Raw genomic sequence first — 23,375 nt, forward strand, 5'->3', positions numbered from 1 at the left:
TCTCTCAGATCAAAAATAGATACAAGTGCTACTTCCCCGTTCAAAATGTGACCTTGAATATACATCAGAACATCTCTCTGCGTTCCGGTCTTTCACCTGTAACACGAGGGGACTGGACCAAGTCATTTGCTCCCAATTTCAGGTTTCAGCACCCTGGGTTGCTGCTGAGTGCCTCTCAAAACTTGCGTGAAAGGTCCACAGAAGATCTCAGGAAACTCACAATTAGAGAAGAGTTGGCCATGAGACTTTTCTGATCATGAAGAGGATAGGAAGTAGCCAGTGAACACCGTCCTGGTGTGACAGGGGCCGTGGTGGCGAGCAAGGAGCCGGACGCATCCCAGGTGAATCCCCGTGTCTGTCTGGGCCAGCTGTATCTGCCTGAGGTCACGTCCAGCCAGGGAAGGAAGAGAGCACGCAGGTAGTCGCCTCCAGAATCCGAGCCTGAGTTGACAGCCCACGTTGCCTTTCCGGCTATCCATTTGCAAGGCGGCAGCTGACGCTGGCCGGGCGATACTTACGCCTCCCCCCACGGTTCCCAACTCAGTCCTGCCTCCACTGGGCAAACACCCCAACATTCAAGTATGCTCCGCCACGTGAGCCAATCCGCACGACACATCACGAGGCAGCATCGGAAACACGTACTGGAGAAAGTAGCAAGGACCAAAGGGAGTGGGAAGGCCCTAGCCACAAATGTTCCCTCTTCTTTTGTCCCATTTACCTAATTCTTTTCTGGACAGCCTGTAATAGAGCAAATCCTCAGCAATGGTCACATCAAGAAGACGGGTGGGGTTGTGGGATTAAAGGGACGCTGGGCGCCTTCCAGCTAGAACTATTATTCTACAACTACGTGACAGCATAATCAGGCATAAACATCTACTTCGCCCTTGGGTCTGCCAGGAACACCTCTGGGCACCAAAGATAAAGCTAAGAAGGCCACACACAGCCTAGGGAAATGACACACAGCACCAGAGCTCAGAGACGGCAGCTCCCTACTAGTCCTCATCCCCAGCTGGCTGTCCTCCTGAAGTTACCCGTAATTCTAACAAGCCTAACGACTCTTTCACTGGGTTCACTACAGACTGGGGGCAGGACCTGGAAGAGGAATAGAGGTTGTCAGTCTGATAACAGAAGAGCAAAAATGCTGTTAAGAGCAAACACCAAAACTCAAAGGCCAGTGAGCGACAGACAGAAAAACGCTGCTACTTCGCCCCCCCCCCACCAGCTGCTGGGGGTAGCATGTCTTCAGGATGACCTCGAATCACAAAGCAAAGGTGAAGTTCAAGTTCTCTGTTACAAACTCGGAGAACAAGTGTGATACATTTTGGCAAGGTTTCGATAAAAGCCAACTGAAAATAGATAAGCATATGAGGAGATGCGTGCCCTGTCACTACAGAACTGGGAATGACGACGGCAATGTTATACTGGGACACACTTTTCAGAGAGGCAAAATCACAACACTGACAACAACACCAGATGCCGGAGAGGATGTGGGACGACCGGAACGCTCACGTGCTGCGGCTGGGGACGCAAACTGGGACAGCTTGCGTGGAATATGGTTTGGCAGCTTCTTACGAAATTAAACATACTCTTTAGCACATATTCCAGCCACTGCATTCCTAGGTATTTACTCAAATGAGTTGAAAACTTACGTCCACGCAAAGACCTGTACATGAATGCTTTTAGTAGTTTGTAGCGATTTCTTAAGCTTGGAAGCAACCAAGATGTCCTTCAAACAAACTGAAATATCCATGTAACATCCGTGTCAGCCCATGTTAGTTAAAAAGAAATGAACCATCACGCCACAGAAAGACACGGAGGAACCTTAAGTGCATATTGTTACGTAACAGTATGATTCTGACTATATAACATCCTGGAAATGGCGAAGTGCAGAGACAGTTAAAAAAAATCAGTGCTGGCCAGAGGAGCGGGGCGGGGGAAAGATGAACCGTCAGAGCCAGGAGGATTTTTAGGGCACTGAAACTATTCTGTATGATCCGGTGATGGTGGATACAGGACATTATACTGTTATCAAAACCCACGCAACTGTACCACACAGAGTGAACTTTACGCTATGTACTTTAGTAATTATGTAATAATAACGTATCAATATTGATTCAAGTATAACAAATGTATTATGCTAAAGCAAGATATTCATAAAAGGGGCTTGAAGCATTGCGGGGCGGGGAAGGGAGCAAAGCAGGGAGGAAGAACTCTCCCCGCTGTTGAATTTCTCTGTAAACCTAAATTGCTCAAAAAAATAAAGTCCGTGAATGAAAAAATGGAGGGGGATTCATAAAATAAGATACAGTCATCTGGAAGAGTCACCATACGAAATATCCATTTTACAGTGGCGTCCTATAAATAAGGCAAGTATATTTATTAAACCAGTTAGAATTAATTGAAAAGTCTCTCTCATCTTCATCAACCCTGAAATCAGTAATATAACGCGTGGCAAACGGAAGAGGTCAGGTTTACCATATGTGATCCTTTAAGAACTGATACTTGGAAAAGTCATTTCTTACTAGTGAAAGGTTTCTTGCTCTCATTAACGGCAGTAAGTGCAGCAGTGACCGCAGATCAAATATGAACCACAAAGAAAACACCAACAAGCAACACTCTAGAGATTTATTACCCAATCGTAACCTATGCACAGAGACAACTAAGCTCATGAGACCAGCAAAGTAGCAGCACAGAATGTAAGGAAAAGCACGTTTAATAAATACAATTTAGAAACATCTTTTTCTTTAAATTAGGGTCAAAATACTGAGACAAACACGGAGACAAAATTCGTAACCATACATAAACCGTCTTAACGTGTAATGATTCCCTGGGAACTGTCCCCACACAACGGTACCTGAAGTCGATGCCCTGTTGCCGTATCAACATGTGAACAGACGTGTGTCCACTTTTGTGAGTTTTCAGAAAACACATGTGGGTTCTTAGAAAGTGGACACAGGAACGGTTAGGTTCTAAGATTTTTCATGTCATCACGTTACTTTGCGTTTATGAAGCCACGAGAAAAGAGGGGGACGTGTGTTGTGTTTGAAACTGCTTGTTGAAATGAAACACATCCCAATAATGAAGCCATACCAAAAAGGGAATTAAGATAATCCAGACATGTCACAGAGGCTTAATTTGGAATAGACGGTTTTGCAAAAGCCAGTATGTTAAATAAAAACTTCAAGATTTAAAAAAAGGCAGCGGGAAAAGGGCAGGAGGAGAGAAAAGGAAGCACTTGAAGAAACAAGTCTGCATAGATGATGAACAGAATTTAAATATGGTTTCAGTTCATTTCCTCCTAAAACTAAGCCTGGGTAACTGAGGTAGACTCTGGAAGTAACAAGTGCAAAGATTCAGGTTTTCCAAAGGGCAATATTTAGTCATCTCAGAGGTTGTCAAACAAAAGTGCGTTTTATAGTCTTGAACACAAAATCAAATGGGAGCCCGTTTATTGGAAGAAAACCTCTACGCTAATTCCCTATTTATTGTGCCAAATTCCCAAAGGTATAAAAACCTACACACTGCTGGGGACAAAGCAGTATCTAGTTGATTTATAGACATAAATGAAATAAGGTTGATCAAGAAATAAGAATGGGAAAATAAAAAGAATAAGTGACATTACCTTAATAGTTTTCCTTTTTTTTTATTAATAAATCACTTGGAAATTTATAAATACCATAGAGCTAAAGAGTTGTCCAGAGCCAAAAAAAAACCTAATAAATATTTCAAGAATTATTGTTAATCTGTGAATGTTTAAAAATGTATCTATTATCTTAGGGATTTTATTTTTAACGTACTCCCACAGTTTCCACATTAAGAAACAAAATTAAAAGCAAATGTCCTTAGGGGCGCCTGGGTGGCTCAGTCGGTTAAAAGCATCCTACTTCAGCTCAGGTCATGATCTCACAGTTTGTGGGTTCGATCCTCTGTCTCCTTCCCTCTCTGCCCCTCCCCTGCTCACGTGCTCTCTCTTAAAAATAAATAAACGTTTTAAAAAAAAGCAAATGTCCTTAAAAATTAAATAAATAAGTATGAAAAGCCCAATTTGAAGGTATAAATAGATAAATATAGTAATTATAATGGAGTTTCTAGCTTTCTCTGCAAAAATAAGTAGTGGAGATGAGAATATAACATTTGGGGCTCACATACTTTTGTTCCCTAACAAGCCCTCCAACTGTAATTCCTATTCTTTTCTGTTATGACAGATTTTTAGACTCACATAAATATTATGTGCATCACAGATTAAGTGGTATGTAAAAAATATACAATCGAAACAGTTAAGGAACAAAAGTTACAAAAAAATGTTCAAAGAATAATTACTACTGTTTCACGCAAGTTAATGTGGCCCTTTCTCGGAAAAGGCCAGAAAATATCCTTAACATTTTATGCCTATCACACAGGATACAAGCTAAGGTGATTTATCACTTATGATGAAGGAAAGAGTGGGGCCCTACTATTACACAAAAAAGACGCAATAATCAAGATTAACACTGAAGAAGCCAAAGCCCACACAAGGTGAAAATACCTGCCTTAAGCCCTTCACTCTAGCTGCAGTCAGAGTGGGGGAGAGTGACACATAATTATGCCTACGGGCTCCTGTTTTACAATTCCCATCATAGATTCAAGAGTGTACATATAAGAAACCTCCAAGGCAAGGGTTAACAGCAACTCAAGCTGTGCAAAACCCACAGAATATCAATAACTTTGTGTTCAGAGGAGTCAGGTACACTAGCCAAGTGGTAGAGTGACAGTCACATTATAAATCTGGGCTGTTAACGCACATTTTATTCTTGACGTGGTTGTATGTTTGTTCATCGGAGACTCACCAGATATTTGCTCGCCCCCTTTTTGAGTAATTAGTGGTTTCAGCCTATACTTTGACAGTCAAATATCACATCATAAAAACTGTAATCTCAGGGGCTCAACTGAAGCCCATAATTATGCAGCTAGACCACATGTTTCCTGTTCCAAGCTGTCTTGGTAGTTCAGAAGATAGAAGTCCAAGCCCAAAGCGTGTTTTTGATCATTCTAGAATTTCTACACTGCTACTGACTAGAAGATAAAAGTCTGTGATACCATCGTCTATTTTCCTGCTTCGATTTCTAGAAGGTTTCAGCCTATAGTTAAAAGCCATTTATCTGGCGCATTTCATCAACACAAATTTCCTTTAAAAAATAAAGTGATTGTGAGAGCAAACTGTTCACAATAAACACGGAACGTGCATACACAATTACATGGGTACGTGTTTACCGTAAACATGAACTTTAGGAAATGATTCATGAAAATAGCCAGATCTATAATAGTGACCTTGTTCAAACAAATTTCTTATTTTGAAACATTTAAAGGAAAAAGAGAAACACCTGTAAATATTATCTTTCCAAAGCACACACAGATTACTGCGCCTCTCCTTTTATGATGTGGGCTCATCTCATTAGTTGCAGCCAGAAGCCACACGGTGTAATTATACAAAGGGCCCAGAGTCAGTACTGCACGACAACTTGGCCCAACTCTGTAAGCCACAGAGCTCCCCCTCCAAGGGTCTTGTACACAGTAAGCAACCAGTGCAAGGTGGCTGAACAAAGGGACTATCTGATCAGGTATGTGCAAGACAGAATTGCACAAAACTCAGTCCTAACATCAGTTTGTTGCAGAGCCCAAAGCACTCATGTTTTCAGATGAAGTAAAGGAACCAAATCCTTCTAATTTGATAATGCGACATAGAAAAAAAGCAAAAGACAACAATTTTCTCATTCTGGGTAAGGCAACACCCTGTCTTGCAATAAAGACAGTGGACACAGGATGTACAGTAAAGGCCGGATAGAAGACCTGGGGAAGCTCCTTGGGATCCTTTAAGGGGTTTAAGAAATACAAAGCATTGGGGCGCCTGGGTGGCTCAGTCAGTTGAGCGTCCAACTTCGGCTCAGGCCATGATCTCACGATTCATGAGTTCAAGCCCCGCATTGGGCTCTCGGCTGGCAGCCCAGAGCCCGCTTCAGGTCCTCTGACCCCCAGCCCCCCACCACCCCCGGTCTATCCGCCCCTCTCCCACTCACTCTCTCTCAAAGATAAACAATGAACATTAAAAAAAAGAAAGAAAAAAGAAATACAAAGCATTTGCCATCCACTGACAGAGCAAAATGAGAAATGAGGGAAATAAAAAAGCACAGCCGACTCTCAACAAAGCAGATAAGCTTCCAGGAAGCTTGAGTGTCCAAATACTACTTAACTGATAGTTTTTTAAAAATCACGATCACCATGCTATTATCCGTGAAGAATTTTAAAAAGAAGAAGAAATACATACCAACACGAATAACACAAAACCTAGGAAAAGGGTCTAACTAGTCAACCAAAATAGAAGTTTTAGCAATCAAAACACAAATGTTTTAACGACTTCCCCTAGGACTTCAGGGGGAAAAAATATGTTACTAGATGGCAACTGTTTGCAAGATTATCTTAGTGTGATCATTTATTTCTTTATTTTAAAAGGTCATGAATAAAAGAAAACTTATTTCAATTTTTTAAATGAATTAAATAAAAAAGAGTTAAAATAAAATTACGACGCCTTATGATTTTAACTCTTATAATCTATACCTCAGGGAAGCAGGGGGTAATTTATAGCATTCTATAAAATACTGGAGTTTAGAATCAGACTTAAGTTATCTGATAATTATGCAATTCTTAGTAGGGGAAAAAAAATCTCTTAAAGCAAGATACTAAGAGGGTTTTTTGTTACGTATCTAAAAAGTTCTATTATTTTTAGTTTTAAACCAGTGGCTGCTCTCCAAAATTGAGAATTCAAGATCTCATCAAATACAAATTTTAAAAAGCATCACCATTAAAGCATAGGATGCCCAACCAAAATGGGATAAATGTAATTTAAAACAACTAACACCAGGATATTTTACTTGTGATTAGACACATCTACTTTCTGGCCTCTTTTGACCGTGACATGTGCATGTCAGATTTCTATCCTAATCTTATCCTGTGTACACTGTGGTGTACAAGTTCTCAACCTAGACAAGGAATAATTCTAACATTTTCAAATGAACATCATTCATTATGTACAATGTTATTGTGTTAAACAAGCTATCTGGATAAGTATAACGATTTTTGTTTTGTTTTGCATTAGCCACAAAAGAGTGGACTTGTTTTGAACACCCACGCATTTATTTAGTATATGAAAGTCAAGTTCAGCAAAAATCAAACATTGCTAGAGCTGAGGAAAGTAAAGGTCTTATCTATTTGAATGTATTGAAAGAAAAGCGAAAACAAACCCAGAAGTCTAGAATGAAGAAATGCATCTGATGCAATCGCTACATTCTTCTCATCCTTCCAACGTGAAATGTTAAGTACCAGCAAAAAATACTGAAGCCCAGAGACACCACCTGACAAAACGTCTCAAAGACCACGAGGCATGAGGATATGTAAAGCTGAAGAAATGATGAGAAGGCTAACAGAAGAAATGGTGGGGGAAGGAAGGGTTAAAATTCAACCATATGATAGACGGCAACAGTAAGAGTTGAATTCTAAAGGTTTAACTAACGAGTTCGTTATTTAATTCCAAACTCTCGTTTTTAACAATGAACGAGGAATTTGACACAAATGCAGTGTTGCTGTTAAAAGTCAACGTATCAGGTCCCTCGTGTTCAGAGCAAAGAATAGAAGAAAACAAAGCAAAAAAACCCAACAGACGCACGTGAGAAAAAGAGGTCCCTCTGAACCTTTTGTAAACAAGTTTCTACAAGAGCACGCGGAGCGCTTCCTTCGGCCTCCCCGACACCTTGGTTTAGATGTGCACTATTCACATGTGCACATGTGGATACCAGCGCAAAGCCAGGTGGTGGAGACTACCAGGCTCTCTATGTAAGCTCTTCTCATTTCTCAACTACGGTTATACTCTCGGTGGTTTGGGTTTTTTTTTTTTTTTTTTTTTTTTCCTGTAAGGGAAAAATCTCTCCAATGAGAAGTTTTAAACCTGTTTTTAAAAAAAACTGCAGGGAATTTCTTCACATTTTATAAGTAAAAATACCAGAAATGAAAGAGCTGACAGAAATTCAAGCAGATCCAAATTCAACCATCCATTTTTCATACTTCTCCAAGTCTGCAGCAGAGACAGACTTAGCAATTTTCTTAAGAGCCAATTCAAAGTCTCCTTTGGTAACAGGCATCTGAAGTTCCTCTTTAGAAAGTGCACGGATCTCTTCTGGACCTAAGCCATTGATTCGCCGTCTCATTGCCATTAAAGAGGCATCCCTAAAAACATACAAAATCAGTGAATACATACTGATGTAAATGTTTTAAACACTTTCAACTGTAAGAAAGTTAACACCAAACATTCAAAAGATCATTTTCTATGTTTTTACGATGCTGCTCAGAATTTCCCATTTTAGAGCTATCTGAGGGTGCAAGAAAGGTTAAAACAGGATGTAAATGACTTAAACATAAAATGTACTATTAATGAATCCAAAAAGTCTAGCTTAGGCTCAGCTAGTACCAAATTTCCTTTTCCTCACTTGCTCTTCAAAGACAGCCAAGAAAGTGAGGAAACAGAAGTGAATTGTGAACTACTGAATTGCATACTTGAAAATGAACACATGGCTAAGGTTAACATAATTCAAATCTTACACCAGTTTGTCTATAACCTAATTAGAGGAGGTAAAGCCAGGAAACTCCTTCTTTGGAACATGAATGTATCTACATATAGTGGATGTGGAATTCTCCACATGGAGCATTGCTGGGCTACTAAAAGGATAAAATCCGGCTCTTCCAGATCTTATTTTCAGCTCCACTCTGATCAACTGTAAATTATTATCAAGGTTTAGAAGAGGCAGATAATGCTCACGAAAAAGCTAATAGGAAGCCAACCCAACCAAAACTTCAAAATTTTATATATTTTATTATAGTGCTACTAGAAACTACTGTGAGATTATGTGCCGCTAAACTTAGACGCACATGAAAAATACTAGTATACAGAGTGAGAAACAACAGATGTTATAGTTTTAAAGAAAGGCTACTGATGTCAATTTCAGTACAGTTAAGAAGGTGACAACTAAAAGAAAATCCTGTTGGGGCGCCTGGGTAGCTCAGTGGATTGAGTGTCTGGCTTCGGCTCCCGTCATGATCTCACGGTCTGTGGGTTCGTGCCCCACATCGGGCTTGCTTGCTGTCAGCCTGTCGGCACGGACCCCCTTTCTGATCCTCTGTCTCCCGCTCTGCTCCTCCCCCACTTGCACTCTCCCCTCCCCCCCCCAAATAAATAAAAGAAAATCCTCTTCTTTGAGTGATGTAAATTGTCTATAAATTATTATGTCACTAAATTGAAAGGGAAATGTGTAATATATACTTATATAACATAAGTATGTATTTCCCAGCTTAAAAGGATTGAGTGATGTGAATTATCTACAAATTACGATGTCACTAAATTATGATGTTACTAAATATATAAGTATATATTATATATTTCCCAGCTTAAATTGATCAACTTTGCTTGCTCTTCTGCATGTGGTAAAATAATACTAACCAAAACGAAATATTATTTTATGTTTATGCAGCTAGGCTCCAATTTAGGGCTAAACTGACCTTAGCTTGTCAAAATCATTATTACCAAGTAAAATTTCTTAAAAACCAAAGACAGAAAAGGGGACCATATTGTTATATATTTATTCATCTAACAATGACCAATGAAGCTATGTAAAAAAAAAAAAAGAGAGAGAAAAGAAGACAAATGAGAAACCATTTCAAGGAAATGGACTGCTGCTTTCACGTCAAAGGTTTTAATAACTATATTGACTTTAAGACCAGTCCTCATGTCAAATCTATACCTGATATCTAAAAGTCACAGACTATTAAAAAAAAAAAATACCGGGGCGCCTGGGTGGCTCAGTCGGTTAAGCGGCCGACTTCGGCTTAGGTCACGATCTCACAGTCTGTGAGTTCAAGCCCCGTGTCGGGCTCTGTGCTGACAGCTCGGAGCCTGGAGCCTGTTTCAGATTCTGTGTCTCCCTCTCTCTGACCCTCCCCCATTCGTGCTCTGTCTCTCTCTGTCTCAAAAATAAATAAACGTTAAAAAAAAAAAAAACTATTTAAAAAAAAAAAATACCTGCAAACATTAGTTATATCAGCACCAGAATAGCCCTCAATCTTTTCTGCTATATCTTCCAGCTGAATGTCAGGAGCCAGTTCAACCTCACGAAGATTGATCTTCAGAAGCTCAGTTCTTCCTTTTGCTGTTAAAAGATTTTTTTGTTGTTACTGTTAGATGTTTTACTTTACAAATCATTTTGATGAGAAATCGCATATCAACATTTAGGAAAAGAAAGTTGGGGCGCCTGGGTGGCGCAGTCGGTTAAGCGTCCGACTTCAGCCGGGTCACGATCTCGCGGTCCGTGAGTTCGAGCCCCGCGTCGGGCTCTGGGCTGATGGCTCAGAGCCTGGAGCCTGTTTCCGATTCTGTGTCTCCCTCTCTCTCTGCCCCTCCCCCATTCATGCTCTGTCTCTCTCTGTCCCAAAAATAAATAAACGTTGAAAAAAAAAATTTAAAAAAAAAGAAAGAGACTAATGCAAAAAGGAGTCAATAACTTGAGTTCACCTAGTATCACCAACTCATTGCATGACTCAGAATTATTTAACTTCCTATGTGCCTCGGCTCAATAACTAAAAATTGAAACAAAACTCAGAGTTTTAAATACAGATTGTGAAATATAGGAAATATAATGACTTCAGAGTAAATATTCTTAAGATATAAACATATATATTCAAAAAGGTGTGAAGAAGATTATGAAATACAGATTTGAAAACAAAGGGTCTGTGATCCCTCATGAAAAATAAAATCCTTATTAAAAATAAAATAATTAACATTCAATATTAATATTCAAGTACCAGACATTCTTTTAGTAAAACAACATTTGGCCTAGTTTTATAAAACTATAGACTACGTGGACTAACTCCTGTGAATCACTTCGCTCACGTTTTAGTGTGATATAGAAAAGATTTCCTATGATAGAGGAAATTGGCAATTGTCGCAAAAAACATATTAATGTATTTTTACTTGGAGAGCTAGCCCACAGACATCTAATGTTCCAGTACGATGAGAATGTGTATTGTGTAAGCTCTAATGAAGTACAGAATTATTTAAATAACCAATCATGCTTGCTTTTTTTACCATCAGTTTTAGTGGCAAATTCGCTATTTAATACAGCACACTAAGAGAATGCAAACTTAGGTTGGATCTGGCTTTCTACTATTTCCTGATATATCAAATTAAATTTAATTTTCTCCAACTTTTCTTTTGAAAAGTTTAGATTTATTTTAAATCTACAGTTTAAAAAAAATCAATGAACGCCCATTTATCTTCCATCTAGACTCATCAATTGTCAACATTTTGCCATTATCACTCCCTTCTCCTCCTCCCCACTGTTTCCTGAATTGGGAGCTAGCTGTAGGCAATCACACTTCATCTTAAATTCTTCAGCATGTACATCCTAAGAACAAAGGTATCCATTCAACTATCACACTTGCCAGGAAATTTAACATTGGTACATTAGAATCATCTAATAGACAATCCAGATTAAAATGTCCCCATTTTCCCCAGGACTTTATAACTTTCTTAAAAACCATCACACATTGTATTTAGTTATCTCTTTAGTCTTCTGGCTTATCTCTCTAGTCTTCTTTAATCTAAAGCAGTTCCCCAATGTTTGTTTTGTATTTCATGACATTGACAATTCCTCCAAATGATCATACAGCATATAAAAATGCTTTTGCATTCCAGTAAAGACCACAACAATTTTGTTTGTGGATCTGAACAGTCAGATACTGAAATGTTTATGGCAATGGAAAGAAACAAGAACAACTAAGACAGTCTGGAAAAACAGTAAGATGGGAGGAACTGCTCTATCAGAATTTAAGACTTATTACAAAGCATTAGGACTCAGGTAAATAGATCAATGATACAGAATAGGGAGCCTAGAAGTAGATCAAAGCATACACTATGGATACCTGATTTATGACACAGGTGGTTCCAGCAGTTGGAGAAAGGATCCCAGAACTGCTATTTACTGGGGGGGGGGGGGGGGGGTGAAATTGGGTCCTACCTCGTACCATACATAAAAATCAGTGCCAGATATATTACAACCCTAAACGTAAAATGCAAAAATTATGAGCATCTTAAAAGATAAAACAGGAAATATCTTAATGACTTCAGAGTGAATATTCTTAAGACATATATATATATATATTCAGAAAGTTGACCATAAAGGAAAAGATTGATAAACTGACCACATTAAAATTAAGAACTCTAATTCATCAAAAGACTCTCTAAATAGAGCGAAAACACACAAGCTACAGAGTTTGAGAAGTTATTTACAATGTATATAAGTAACAAAGTTCTTATATCCAGAATATTTAAAGAACTCCTACAAAAACTAAAAAAAGATCAGACCACCTAATTAAGAAAAATGGGCAAAAGACTTGAACAGATATATAACAACAAAATCCAAGTGGCTAATAAATAAAGGAAAATATATTCAAATTACAGTAAAACCTTGGAATGTAAGTAACTTGTTCTGTGAGTGTTCTGCAAGACGAGCAAACATTTCTAATAAATTTTGACTTGGTAAACGAGCGACGTCTTGCAAAACGAGCAGTACGTGACACCAAATGTCACAGGATCACAACTGAGCCAATGGTTCTGGAAATTCGCTTCGATATACAAGTGCTTTGGATTACAAGCAGGTTTCCAGAACGAATTATGCCCATAAACCAAGGCTTTACTGTATTTAATAATGAAGAGAATAAAAATTAAACCACAGTGAGATAGCACTGCACACCAAGAGGCTGGTATAAATGAAAAAGGCTGAGGTTTTGGAAAACACTAGGTTTTGGGAAAATGGGAAGCAATAGGAACTCTCACACCTTGCGGGTAGAAGTCTAAAGTGCAACAACCACTTGGGAAGACAGATAGGATTTATCGACTATTGTTCCAGCTATGTAGCCTGACCCGCAATTCGCTGCAAGGATGGAATGCGGCATCTTAACCTAAGGAAGCTTAGACGTTTTCACCATGATACAAGTATAAAAATATTCACAGCAGCACTGTTCATAATTGCCTAAAACTGGAAAGAACCAAAATGTCCACCAAATAATATGATGGATAATCGTGGTACAATCACACAATGGATATCACAGGCCGAATTGTGTCCCTCCTACTAAAGTATTATGTTCAAGCCCTGACCTTCAATACTTCAGAATGTGACTGTATTTGGAGATAGGGCCTTTAAAGAGGTAATTAAAGTAAAAACGAGGTCATATGGGTGGGCCCTAATCCAGTCTGACTGGTATCTTTATAAGAAGAGGAAATTAGGACACAACACACACACGCACGTGCACACACGGAGGAAGACCACCTGAAGACACTGGAAGAAAATGGCCACCTACAGGCCAAGGAAAGAGGCTCCAGAATGAAATAACACCTTGCTTGACCTTGGACTTGTAGCCTGAGAAAATAAATTTCTGTTTAAGCCACCCAGTCCGTGGTACTTTGTTGTGGCATACCTTGCTGACTGATACAATGGAATGCTATACGCAACAAAAATGAACAGCATCTAGAAATCGTAATATGGATGAATCTTAAAAATGTACTGGAGCCAAAGAAGCAAACTACAGAGGAACACAATCAGTGTGATTCCATTTAAGTTTTTTTTTTAAAAAAAAAGGTTAAACTTTGGGGATATATTATTAGGCGAGAAAATTATAAGGGAAAAAAAGTATTTCCATAAAAGGAATAACAGTGATTACCAGTAGGGGGCAAGAAGGGAGCTGTGCTAGGGAAAGAACATACTGGGGGCTTCTGAAGTCTGATAACGTTCCATTTCTTGAGCTACAGAGGTAGTTATCTGCCTGTTTGCCAATTATTGGATAGATTGAACTAAATTTTAATACGCTTCCATTGTGAGTTCTATTTCTCACTCACACAAAGTAAGACAAGAGCAAAGCAACACAAAGAGCAGCCACAGTGGAAAGAGAACCAAGCACGCGTTATCTGGGATTGCCAGAAAAAAAGAGTGTGACTAGGCAATCTTTACCTCCAGAATTCCTTAACTTGGAAGTAAGGAGGCTCCTTATCTTTGTCCATCCCCAGCCAGCAGGCCCATCACTTGAGGTATGGGGCCAAAGAAGTCCTGTACTCAGGTGGCCAGCCAGAGGGGGGCGGGGAAAAAGAGGGAGGGGCAGGAAGCTCCCAGGTCTGCGGCTACACAAAGTGGCGGTGCTCCCAATGCCTCCATAAGAACTCCAAACTTAACGTAAGTGTGACTTCACAGTGCTCCACACAACGTGTTAGTGTGAATGTTAGTGAACAAAGATCACTTTGCTCTTTTGGTCCTGATACTAGAATTCATTGTATTTGGAAATCAGAATGTTTAACTGCAGCCTGCCCTAAGAACTCAAATGCCAAGTTTAATATACTGTATTATCCCATAGAAAGAAAGTTCCAAAAAAAGAAAGAAAGAAAGAAAGAAAGAAAGAAAGTTCCAGACAGTCACCTTAAATGAACTCTGGAGTATAAGCCAGTACTGAAGCCCTAGTTGGAAGCATCCTTTTCCCTCGTAACTGTAATTTGGGGAAAGTGACTTCTACTTCTGCTTGTATCAGTGGTTTGTTAGAAGGTCCCAAGTAGGATTTATCAGCTCTATAAAACTGTATGAATGATATTTAATAACGTTGTGAAAGGATTTAACAAGTAATTAATAGGTTAATAGTCAAGAACCACCAACACTACATAACCAAGTTAATATACATTCTAAATTTAAATAAACATTGTTAAAAGGATCATACACTTCTTGTGATAACAACTTCCCTGAGCACACTTGGAGGTCCAGTGCAGAAGAACACGAGTGCACACTCTGGGGCCAGACCGCCTGGGTTCACTGCCCTGCTCTGCCTCACTGGGTAGGATACTTAACCTCTCCGTGCCTCAGTTTCCTCACATGTCAAATAAAGATAAGAACAGAATCTACCACATAAGACTGTTGTGAGGGGTAAATGGGTTAATAGATGTAAAGCCTGGCCCACAGTCAGCACTCAAAAAACTGTTCATTGCCCCCGCACCCACCCACCACCACCATCAGTCAATCGACAAACAAGATTAGAGGGAGACAGAGAAAACCCAGATCCCTTCTATTAAGGAACATCTGGGAGACAGATAACCCAGGGAAGTGAAGTCTACACAAGGGAGACAGGCCAGGCCAAAAGAAGCCTTCACAGAATGAGTATGCTTTAATGCCAACTTTGAAAAACCAATAATTTTTTTTTAAGTTTTATTTAAGTGATCTCTACAGCCAATGTGGGGCTCGAACGTACAACCCTGAGATCAAGAGTCGTATGCTCTACTGACTGAGCCAGCCAGGTGCCCCAATAAAATTTAAATAGAGTGGAAAAGGGAGAAAATCTGGAAATGGGAGTACCATAAATAATGACATGAAGTAGAAAGAAGCACATATATATACCAGAGGCGGGGAGGGAGGATGGTAAGTAGAAAAGTACAAAAGAGGACTGAGAAACACAAATAGACAGATATAAATAAGATAATAAATAAATAAATAAATAATAAATAAATATAAATAAGACAGATATAAATAAGACAGATAAGAACTTATGGTAAACACACACACACACACACACACACACACGCACGCACAACTAAACAAAGAACTCTGACCCTGATGTGATGGAAAATTAGACTCAGCTCTAAGAGACTCTATGATGCTTTAATGATTTAGGGAGGTTATTCTAAAAGCAAAATATAATTAAATGAAAGGGGCTGAAAAAGGGAGTTCATTAAGCTGATCAGGCGGTTGCTGCCGTAACTTAGATGCAAAAAGTGAAGGGAGAGACTTATGTAAGGCCAAGCTCCCCCTGGGCCTGCTGTTTTGCCTTTTGTTAACAATGGCAGGTCGTACTTCCCAGGATGGCTGCGAGAGTCTCTCTCATCCCACACACGCTTCTGCAGTGCGGTCTTGACGCTCTCCCACCCAGAGGTAGTCTAATTCCCACCTCTTGAAAATGGGTGGGCTTGTAAATGCTTCAACCCAGGGTACAGGAGAAGTGACACTATGACCGGTAAGGCTAGGTTATAAAAAGCGACGCCCCTAGCGGAACGTCTGGAGCCACGGCCACCACGTATGAAATCGGACTGTCTTGAAGCCACCGCGCCCGAAGCAGCCTGGGCCAATGCAATGACCAGAGACAACATGAAAGTGCTCCAGCAAGACAGCCTCAGCCGGGGCCTCCGGGTGGCTTTGGTTTTATCTATTCTCATTGTTTTACTTTTCGCCTTTTCCAACTAAAAATTTACTTTCATAGGTTGCGTGTGTTCATAAAATGTCCTCCAACTTCTTTTTACTTTCATATAATCTCTTCTTCCCGTTAATTTTACCCTAGATTGCTACATCATTCTTTCAGATCTTTCCACATGTTGCTGTTTTGTCTATTCCAGACCCTTCTATCCTACCAGATGCTTCAGCCACAAGACCTATCTATCTATTCGTTTTCAAGCAACCACACCTTTGTTTCTGTTTCTCTCTCTCTTTTTTTTTTTTTTTTCTGTTTTTCTCTTTGGAAATGAGTGAAAATGCAACTTCCTCCATGAAGTCTCCCCAAAGCACCTCAGTCAGAATTTATCAGTCCTCATTCTCCACTCCGAAGTACCATGGACCAGAGTGGGGGATGGGTTAAATAGGTGATGGGGATTAAGGAGGGCACTTGTGACGAGCACCGGATGTTGTATGGAAGTGATGAATCACCGTATTGTACACCTGAAACTAACATTACACTCTATATTATACCAACTGGAATTTAAACAAAAACTTTAAAAAGAAAAGGAAAAGTACCACGGAGAACAACGGCACCACACGTTACACTGTTTTCCCTGCAGTTAGGTTAAGTGTATGCCTACTTTCCAACTACAAAGTGAGTTCTCTAAGGATGAGGCCTGTCCATTACTTATCTTTATATTCCCACAGAACCCAATAAATGTCTTTCTAATAGCAAAGAGCTACATAAACACCTACTGAATTAATACAGATGAAAGAAAAAGAGTGGAGTTCTAATTACGATGATCTGTTTGGACGCACTTTAGGAGAAAGCGATTTCTCAAGGTCTGTGGTCACAGGTACAGACCCTCAGACTAGTAATGAACAGACAGAAGCACTCAAAAGTGATTACCTATAATGGATATAACGTTTTCATAAGGGAAAACAAGTTTAGAAGAAAACCCTTCAGTCAGCCAAATCTATTTTCTTCTCCAATATTTCAAGGAAAGCTAAGTCCCTACCTTTGTATCATAAAGTATGTGTTTCTCCCCAACACCTAAGTTCTCCTTAGCAGTTTATAAAATTGCTATCATCAACTATTTTTCTAGTTACATTTTTTCCTCCCTATCATGGTAAATTAAAGTTCAAAGTACAAAAGTTTAAATGGTGTCAGTTCAAGTAGTAAAACTTTTATTTTCCCCCATTAGCATTAATTTCTTATATATAATCATTGTATACAGTAGTAAAATTGAAACTCATTTCATACAAATACACTAGATAGCATAGAGAGATTTGTTTTAGAAAACAAGGAAGAGTAAAAAGAGGAACAAAGAGAAAGTAAAGAAACAGTAAATCAGAAACTGTAACAAACCACTCAAATTTCAAAATTTCATGCGGCTAATATGAGAGCGAGCCAGGCACTAAGGAGCTGATTCTGGGAGGTGTAATATTCCAGAACAGCTTCCAGGTTCTAAACTGAACCACTTCCATTAGTGCTTTAAAAAAGTTTCTTATTATTGTAAATTCAACTAGTAATTTAAGCATGTTTTAAGAAAAAGAACATTTTTCTTTTTAAGTAACAAGATTATTAGAATTAATGGTATATACATAGTAGCAGGCAGGAAAGACAATGCGAGATGGAATCGGTGAGCCAATTAATTACACCATAGAGCTTGGAGATCTAGTCACAGAAGTGAGTAAGGAAGATGTTATAAAAATTAAGTTCCAAAAGTCATAGGTGAGGCTTCCACTTCTGATCATCAGGAAGAAACTGGTACCAGACTTGTCTTTTTATGGTAAGCAAATATAAAACAAAAGAGAAGAGGCAACTTTTTTCATGCATTAGCCAAGAGACAGCAAGTAACTGTAAATTGGCTTTTTCTTAAGTTCTGCCAAAAATTTGAGTGCCTGCTGGAATAAAATTCAGTACCCTTCAAAGAAAAACAACATGATCCAGACTCTCCACAGTGTAAAATATACAATAAAAATTACTGAACATGTGAAGAAACAGAAAAGGTGACCCACGGTCAAGAAAATTAAAAAGCAGCCAATACAAACTGTGTTCCACGTATAAGAATTAGCTGACAAAAACTATAAAGCAGTATATCAATGATCTATTTCCTTATTTTTACAATACTTTTTAATGTTTATTTTTTGAGAGAGAGAGACACACAGAGTACGAGTGGAGGAGGGGCAGAGAGAGAGGGAGACACAGACTCGGAAGCAGGCTCCAGGCTCCGAGCTGCCAGCACAGAGCCCAATGTGGGGCTTGAACTCATGAACTGAGAGATCATGACCTGAGCCAGAGTTGGAAGCTCAACCGACTGAGCCACTAGGTGTCCCCCAATTATCTATTTCTGAATAAAAAAGTTACACTAAAGCATGGTGGCCTAAAATAACAATTTATTACCTTCATAGGTTCTGTGCACCAGGAATTTGGGAGAAGCTTAGCTAGAAAGCTGTAGCTTAGGGCCTATGATGTCTAATTTTATGTGAACTTGGCTGGGCCACTGTGTCAGATATTTTGTCAAACATTATTCTAGATGTTCCTGTAAAGATGTTTTTGTATGATGTTAGTATTTAAATCAGTGGATTCAGTCAAGCAGACTGCCCTCCATAATGCAGATGGGCCACATCTAATCAGTTGAAGGCCTGAACAGAACAAAAGCCAGACCTGCCCAGAGCAAGAGGGAATTGTGCCCAGAAAGGGCCTTCAGACTTTAATTGTGACATCAACTCTACCCTGAGTCTCCAGCCTGCCAGCCTACCCTGAAGATTTTAAACTTGACAGTCTCTGTAATTCCATGAGCTAGTCCATTAAAATAAATCTGTCTCTTTATACACATGTTCTATTGGTTCTGTTTCTCTAGAGACCCTGACTAATACAGGGCCTCTCACGAAATTTCAGTCAAGGTACAGGCCCGGCCTACAGTCATCCAAAGGCAGCTAACTCACATAACAGAAAAGCTGGTGTTGGCTCTTGGTGGGACATGTTAGTTCCTTCTCACACGGGCTTCTCCACAGGCTCTTTGAATTCATGGTGTGGCAGCTGGCCTCCCCAAAAGCATATGATCTGAAAGAGGGAGAGCCAGGCAGAAACTGTCCTTTTTATGATCTGGCCTTGGAAGTCATATATAAATTTTTTTTTTTCAACGTTTATTTATTTTTGGGACAGAGAGAGACAGAGCATGAACGGGGGAGGGGCAGAGAGAGAGGGAGACACAGAATCAGAAACAGGCTCCAGGCTCCGAGCCATCAGCCCAGAGCCCGACGCGGGGCTCGAACTCACGGACCGCGAGATCGTGACCCGGCTGAAGTCGGACGCTTACCCGACTGCGCCACCCAGGCGCCCCTTGGAAGTCATATATAGATAGCATCATTCTGCCATATTCTATTCCTTAGAAACAAATCACTAAATCCAATCCATTTTCAAAGGGAGGGAAGGAAGTTCCACCTTTTGAAAGGAAAATCTCAAAGAATTAAAGGAAAAGATGGACAAAATGGATGAAGAGATGAGGAATCCCAGCAAAATAATGGAGACTATAAAAAATAACCAAATGGAAATGCTAGATTTACAAAATATATCTGAAATGAAAAATTCACTGGACAAGATTGAAAGCAGATTAGGCAATGGCAGAAGAAAGTATCAATGATCATGAATATAAATGAACAGAAATTATCCATCTGAATAAGACTGAAAAAAAATGTAAGAGAGTCCCAGTGACCTATGAAACAATATCAAAGTCCAACATACATATAGGATAAATAAAAGGAAAACTCCACAGAGGTACATCATAGTAAAACTGCTGAAAACAAAAAGATAAACATAATCTCTTAAAAACAACCAGAGGACAACCACTTAAGAAAATCCAACCCGTTTTCTATAGTTAAACATATAGTACCACATGACCCAGTTATTTCACTGGTAGGTATTTATCCAAAAGAAATGAAAACATGTCCACACAAAGAAGTGAACATGAATGTTGACAGCAGCTTTATTTACAACAGTCTCAAAACAGAAACCACGCAATATCCATCAATAAGAGAATGGATAAATAATCTGTCATATGGCCATAAAAGGAAATACTACTCACCAGTAAAAAAATAACATTGATAAATCCCAAAACAATTTTGCTGAAGAAGACAGTCCAAAATAATTCATACTGTATGATCCTACTTATGAAATTCAAAATTATAATGGCAAAGATCAGATCAGTGGTTGCCTGAGGTAGAAGGTGTTGGGAAGAAAGAAGAACAGACAAAGGCGCACAAGAAATCCTATCATAATGAAAGATATGTTCTGTACCCTGATTGGGGTATGGTTTCACGCTGTATACAAATGTCAACATCATCACATTGTAAGTGGATAAAGTTTATTACATATAAATCATTCTTTGATAAAGCTGATTTTGAAAAACAATAGCCAGGAGGGAAAAACACATTATATATACAATGAGATGAATGAAAGCTAACCTCACAGCAAAAAGCAGTGGAGGCCAGAAGATGACAAAATGATATCCTCATAAGTAATGAAAGAAAAAACAAAACAAAAAAACTTCCCGACCCAGAATTATTTATCGATCAAGAATATCCTTCAGAAATAAGGGTGAAATAAAGACATTTCAGATAACAAAAACTGAACTTGATGCTGGCACACCTTAAACCAGAAGAAATGTTACAGAAAGTTTTCCAGACAAATGGGAGATAGACCCAGATGAAAATCTGGACCTTAAAAAAGAAAAGCAGAGCAGCGGGGGTGTTAAATATGCAGGTAAATGAAAAACACTACTTTTTTGTGCTCCTCTTAAGTTTAAACTGACAATTTAAATCTCATTATATTGTGGGATCTACAATGAATGTAGGTGTAAAATACATGACAAAACAGCACAAAGGCAGAGGGAGGCAAACAGTTATTATATTTTACATGAAGTGGTACAGTATTAGCTTTAAATTGACTGTGAGAAGTTACAGGTACATATTATAATCCCTAGATTAACTGCTAAAAAAATAGGTACAGGTAAAAAAATCCAATAAAGGAATTAAAGTGTATAAAAAAATCAATTATCAAAAGAAATTAGGAAAAGAGGTACAGAGAAACAAACAAAATGGCACACTTAAACATAACCATATCAATAATTACATTATACTTAAATGGACTAAATACTCCAATTAAAAAACAGAGACAAACTAGATAAATAGCAAGACACAACTATATGCTGTCTACAAGAACTACACTGTAAAAATAAGGACAGGGTGAAAATTAAAGAAGAAAGCAGATATATCATACAAACAGTAAGCAGAAGAAAGATGGTGAGGCTGTATTAATATCAAAGTAAACATCAAGCTGGGGTGTCTGGGGGGCTCAGTTGGTTAAGCATCCAACTTGATTCAGGTCATAATCTCACGGTTTGTGAGTTCAAGCCCTGCATCGGGTTCTCTGCTGTCAGCATAGAACCCACTTCGAATCCTCTGTCTCCCTCTCTCTCTCTGCCCCTCCCTTGCTCACTCTTTCTCAAAAATAAACATTAAAAAAAAAGTTAACATCAAGCCAAAGAGGATGTAACCAGAGACAGAGATATTTTATAACGGTAGAAAGACAAAGAAGGTATAACAACGATAACTATCTATGTACCTAATGACAGAACTTCAAAATGCATAAAGCAAAAATTGAGAGAATTAGGGCAAACAGTTATAAACAAATTCACAATCATATTTGAAAAGTTTAACAACCCATTCTCAGTAATTGATAAAAAAAAACTAGAGTAAAAACATCAGTAAGAATCTAGAAGATTTGAACAATACTATCACACTAACTTGATCTGACCAACAATTACAGAATATTGTAATCAACAAACACAGAACAACATTCTATTTAATCGCAACTAAAACATGTCACCAAGAAAGACTATATGTTGAATTATAAAATAAATTCAATACAATTTAAAAATTGACATTCTACAGAGTAGTTCTTGACTATAATGGAATTGAATTAAAAATCAACAAGAAGATATCTAGAGAATCCTCACATATTTGGACAGTAAACCACAAACTTCTAAATAACCCAAGAGTCAAAGAAAAAAAAAACAAAAAAAAAAAAAGGAAAATTAGAAAATATTTCTAACTGAATAAAGAAAATATGCTATAGCAAAATCTGTGGGATAAAGCCAAAGTGGTGCACAAAGAGAAATTTATAGCTGTACATATGTATACTAAAAAAAGAAGAAAGGTTTAAAATCAATAGCATAAATTTCTACCTTTGTAAAGAGAAAATTAAAGTACAATGGAGAAGTGATAAAAATAAGAGAAAAAAATCAATGACATAGGAAACAGAAAAATTTCAAAGCAAAATATTGAGTTTTTAAAAGATTAATAACATTGATAAATCTCTAGAGCAAGATGATCAAGAACAATAGAGATAAAACACAAATGACCCATTTTAGGAATGAAAACTGAGCCATTACTATAGACCCTACAGACAATAAAAGGAAAATTAGGTGTACAGATTTGTATTATGTCAACTTAAGCAAAGCTGTAATTTCATTTCCTAGAATTCTCCTCACTGAATAGTTCTGACTCAGTGTGCACCACATAAGTCATTATGGGTGAAATTTAAAAGGCAGAAATGAATCAACTCAGAAAATTAGTTCAGAATATGAAGTGCATTTGCAGCTCAAGCATACTGTCACTTATCTGCTGGCTCTGCCCTGCTAGGGCAGATTTCTTCCTTCAGCTCTTCTGACTCCTTAGCCAGGTGTATATTTAATACTGTTACAAACAGTGCCAGCTTCTTCAATAGGACATCCCAGTCATCAAAGTTGGAAGTCTTAGAGGCAATGAGAGCCCAGCATGGGTTCCAGTATGTCCTCATGGGGTCCCAGCTCATCCCCAGAGGTTATAATTTGTCTTTCTTTCCACCACTTCATCTTGTCTTCCTGACTGCTCTCGCTACTGACTTCAGGCTCCAGAACCAGACGTGAAATCAACAGCCTCACATAAACCCTTTAGTCAGCTTGCACATTTGTATTAGGTCAAATCCCAATAAATTTGGCAAATTAGAAGAAATGGACA

General features: G+C 38.6%; 1 protein-coding gene across 2 annotated transcripts in view; it reads right to left on the reverse strand.

The window, feature by feature from the left end:
- Positions 1-7,528: 7,528 nt before the first annotated feature.
- Positions 7,529-23,375, reverse strand: part of KATNAL1 (katanin catalytic subunit A1 like 1) — an 83,170-nt gene continuing 67,323 nt past the window's right edge. For both annotated transcript variants that reach the window (XM_030308629.1, XM_030308639.1), the window contains exons 10-11: positions 10,100-10,226; positions 7,529-8,253 (exon numbers count right to left, since the gene is read on the reverse strand). In XM_030308629.1, coding sequence (XP_030164489.1) covers positions 8,055-8,253; positions 10,100-10,226 — 326 coding nt within the window. In that variant the 3' untranslated portion in view covers positions 7,529-8,054. The remainder of the gene's footprint in view (positions 8,254-10,099; positions 10,227-23,375) is intronic.

The sequence above is a fragment of the Lynx canadensis genome, chromosome A1, assembly GCF_007474595.2.
Source record: "Lynx canadensis isolate LIC74 chromosome A1, mLynCan4.pri.v2, whole genome shotgun sequence".
NCBI classification, from domain to species: domain Eukaryota; kingdom Metazoa; phylum Chordata; class Mammalia; order Carnivora; family Felidae; genus Lynx; species Lynx canadensis.